The sequence below is a fragment of the Sinocyclocheilus grahami genome, unplaced genomic scaffold (assembly GCF_001515645.1).
Source record: "Sinocyclocheilus grahami isolate Dianchi unplaced genomic scaffold, SAMN03320097.WGS_v1.1 scaffold474.1, whole genome shotgun sequence".
Lineage (NCBI taxonomy): Eukaryota > Metazoa > Chordata > Actinopteri > Cypriniformes > Cyprinidae > Sinocyclocheilus > Sinocyclocheilus grahami.
In genome coordinates, this window is record NW_015505653.1 from 220,816 (window position 1) to 224,068 (window position 3,253).

Consider the following 3,253-nt stretch of genomic DNA (forward strand, 5'->3'; position numbering starts at 1 on the left):
ACAAGCCTCGTGGTGGGTGAGTATGATCCATATATCATGAGAGCATGTATACTAATGGGAGACTGAGGTGGTCATGTGTAAAAATAACCTTAGAGATGTATAAAGGTACCTGCAGCGGAATGATCCGGTCATAAAAGCCTCGGAGCAGAGCTCCAGCACAGAAGTCATGGGGGTGAGTACGATCCAAATATCATGATATCTGTATATTGAGGACGGACTGAGACGGCTGTGTGTGTGTAACCTTCTATAGTTCCATTGCAGTGTTTCCCGGGACCTGTACGTTTCTGTCCCTTGCTAGACGCCCTTGGTGAGGTGCCATTGCTGGGCTCAGAAGCCAGGTGCTCTACTTGCAGTAGGCTTTCACTCGTCGACATATGTCCAGGCGGTGAGAAAAAAAGCCGGGCTTCGGCTTCATACCTCCTGGATCATGCGGCCGAACACAGGCTTTTGCGGGAGCCTTCGTGAACATCAGGCCCCCGGGGCTACGCTGCGATGCACCCGGACTAGGTAATCCTTGAATACCTACTCTGACAGGGTGTTTCCACTAGAGGCCTCTTGAGACAGGTCCTTCTGCAAAATGAGGTAGCCCTGAGTGACAGGCCAAGACTAGTAATTGATCCAATAAGTAGGCTCTTGGTTAGGGATGCACGATATATCGGCCACCAGATCGGTATCGGCCCATATCTGCTCATTTTTTCTGTTATCGGTATCGGCCTGATAAGAAAATTTGGCCGATATCTTAAAGCCGATAAATAATGCATTATTTCCTTCAGAGACACTTCAGATGCGCGCTGTTCGTTTGCAGCCTTTTGTGCAATTGTACGTTGTAATATTGTGTTTATTTGATGTATATCTGATTTATCTCATATAGAATGCGTTTGGTTAAGTTAAAAGAGCGCTTCAGTTTACCGGTGATTGTCTTTAGCTCAGCGCACGCAGCTCAAACAGCAGTGCACAACATTAATAACTATGATTGGGAATGTCGTGTATATAACATTCTAATGAGAACATTATTATAATAAAACGTTGTGAATTCTTTGGGTTTAGTTGCCGTGTTTCAGCGCGTTGTTATGGGAAGAGCGCATCCACAACAGGATCACACATTCTGACTATAGCATGCAATAACTGCGTCATTTTGTACATATATAAGTTGTATTATTATGTTTATGTTGTATTAATATTAATCTCAGGATGCGTTTCCTTGAGTTAAATAAGCTGCCAGCAAAACGCTTCAGTTTACCGTGTTCATTCAGCTCTTCAGCTTCAGCTTGAGCTGCAGCTCAATGGCTGCTATTTAAAACAGTGGTATTAATTTGTTACTTTTTCAAAATCATTGATATATTATTAATAACAACAACCACTTGTATTTTTCTCTTATTATTTTCATCAACAATATGGTTTAGTAATTAAAATCATTTAATTATTGTCCGTGCAGAGGCTATTCTGTTTTATTGATCTATGGCGCATTCATTTTGATTCTTTACACGTGTAATGATGTCCAGTGACTTGTTTGCATTATTTATGCATCATTTTATTTATTTGTAAGACTTTTTATGACTAAATTTGGTAATGGGAGAGTAAAAATATTTTTAAAACGTACACCGTTCAAACTAGGCTGCTTATGTTGAAGTGTTTGGGATGTGGCTTTTAATGATGAGACCTTTTTTGTAATCAGGCTCTCAAAAAGTATATAACAATTTGGATATAGATTTATCGGCCAACATATCGGTTATCGGCTTTCAAAAATAAAGAATAATCGGTTATCGGTATCGGCCAAAATTTTCATATCGGTGCATCCCTAACGACAATATATGGTTTATCGGAGTTCGTCTTATAATTTTTATTATAATAAAGTATATAATAATAATGCAATGCTAATCAACATTTATCACTGCTTATAACACTATGAAATATGTTGTGTGCCTTATTCTGTGTAAGAAGCCACATCATCTCACAGAAGGATTTATTTCAAACACTCGACTGACGTTATGAAGCGAGTTTGGAGTAAAAATATGTTATTAAATGTGGTATTTTCACATGCTTTCAGATGGAGCAGCATTTACTTCACATAGCCGTAGTTCACTGAGAAGCTACGCAAACAGCTTTCATAATCGCAGAACTATTAACTATTATTATTTATTATTGCGTAGCCTGTCAGAGATCTATGGCTCTGTGTAATAAATGAACTACATTTTTATTTTTTTTGAGATTTACTACTAATCACAGAATCGGCTTTACTGACAATCGCATTTGATTAATCGTGCACCCCTAGTACATTCACATAGAAAACAGTTATTATTATTATTAACAGTTATATTACTAAACTCTAATAATATTTCACAATTTGACAGTATTTTTAATACTGACCTCCTCCAGACTGAACAGAACTCCTCCGATAGGAGCCCCGAAAGCCACAGACACACCAGCAGCCGACGCCGCCGACAAAACCTGCCCGCAGAGACACACAGAGTCACGGACGGAAATCTTGAAATTGTAGAAGATTTCTGTTTAAGAGAATAAATCTATGTCCACTAATGGTGTCTAACCTCTCTTTTCTTGGCCTCGTTTTTACTGTATTTGGGGAAGAGGTAGGAAAAGATGTTTCCGCAGCAACAGGCCACGTGGACCAGTGGACCTTCCTTCCCCAGACTGAGGCCCGACGCCACAGCCAGAACCAGAGTGATGGTCTTTATCATCAGCGTCCACTTGCCCAGATACCCGCGGATGATGAAGCCGCTCAGGATGGTTTTGATCTGCAGGACGGAAGAGAGAGAGAGACAAAGACGTCAGGTGTGATTACAAAACACACAACACACATGATGCACATTATCAATGAGCGATTACCATTGAACTACCATCAAATATCATCTGGCACTTTCCACTGAAAATGTGGGTGCCCCGTGATTTTTACTGCATTAGAGGCACAAATCTAATGATTTTATTGCTGCTGTTGTGATAACTGTTAAATATGTTAGATTAACTAATGTAAAAGAAAACATGAAAGAACTATTTTCAACAATTAAAATTACGCATGAATTTCCACAAATGCGCAAAAAAAGGGGGAAAAAATCCTTAAAATTGTGATCTGAGAAACAGCATTTTGATGCTTTCTACAGTATAATGGAGGGACAAATAATAGCCAGGGTTATTTTTGTATTATTGAGATACTATTGTAGTTTTTATGTATATATATATATATATATATATATATATATATATATATATATATATATATATATATATATATTTTTTT

At 38.4% G+C, this 3,253-nt stretch overlaps 1 protein-coding gene across 1 annotated transcript in view; it reads right to left on the minus strand.

The window, feature by feature from the left end:
• Window positions 1–3,253, minus strand: part of LOC107553515 (H(+)/Cl(-) exchange transporter 3-like) — a 66,949-nt gene that overhangs the window by 17,952 nt on the left and 45,744 nt on the right. Inside the window, exons 8-9 of the mRNA XM_016235777.1 lie at window positions 2,547–2,753; window positions 2,368–2,448 (exon numbers count right to left, since the gene is read on the minus strand). Coding sequence (XP_016091263.1) covers window positions 2,368–2,448; window positions 2,547–2,753 — 288 coding nt within the window. The remainder of the gene's footprint in view (window positions 1–2,367; window positions 2,449–2,546; window positions 2,754–3,253) is intronic.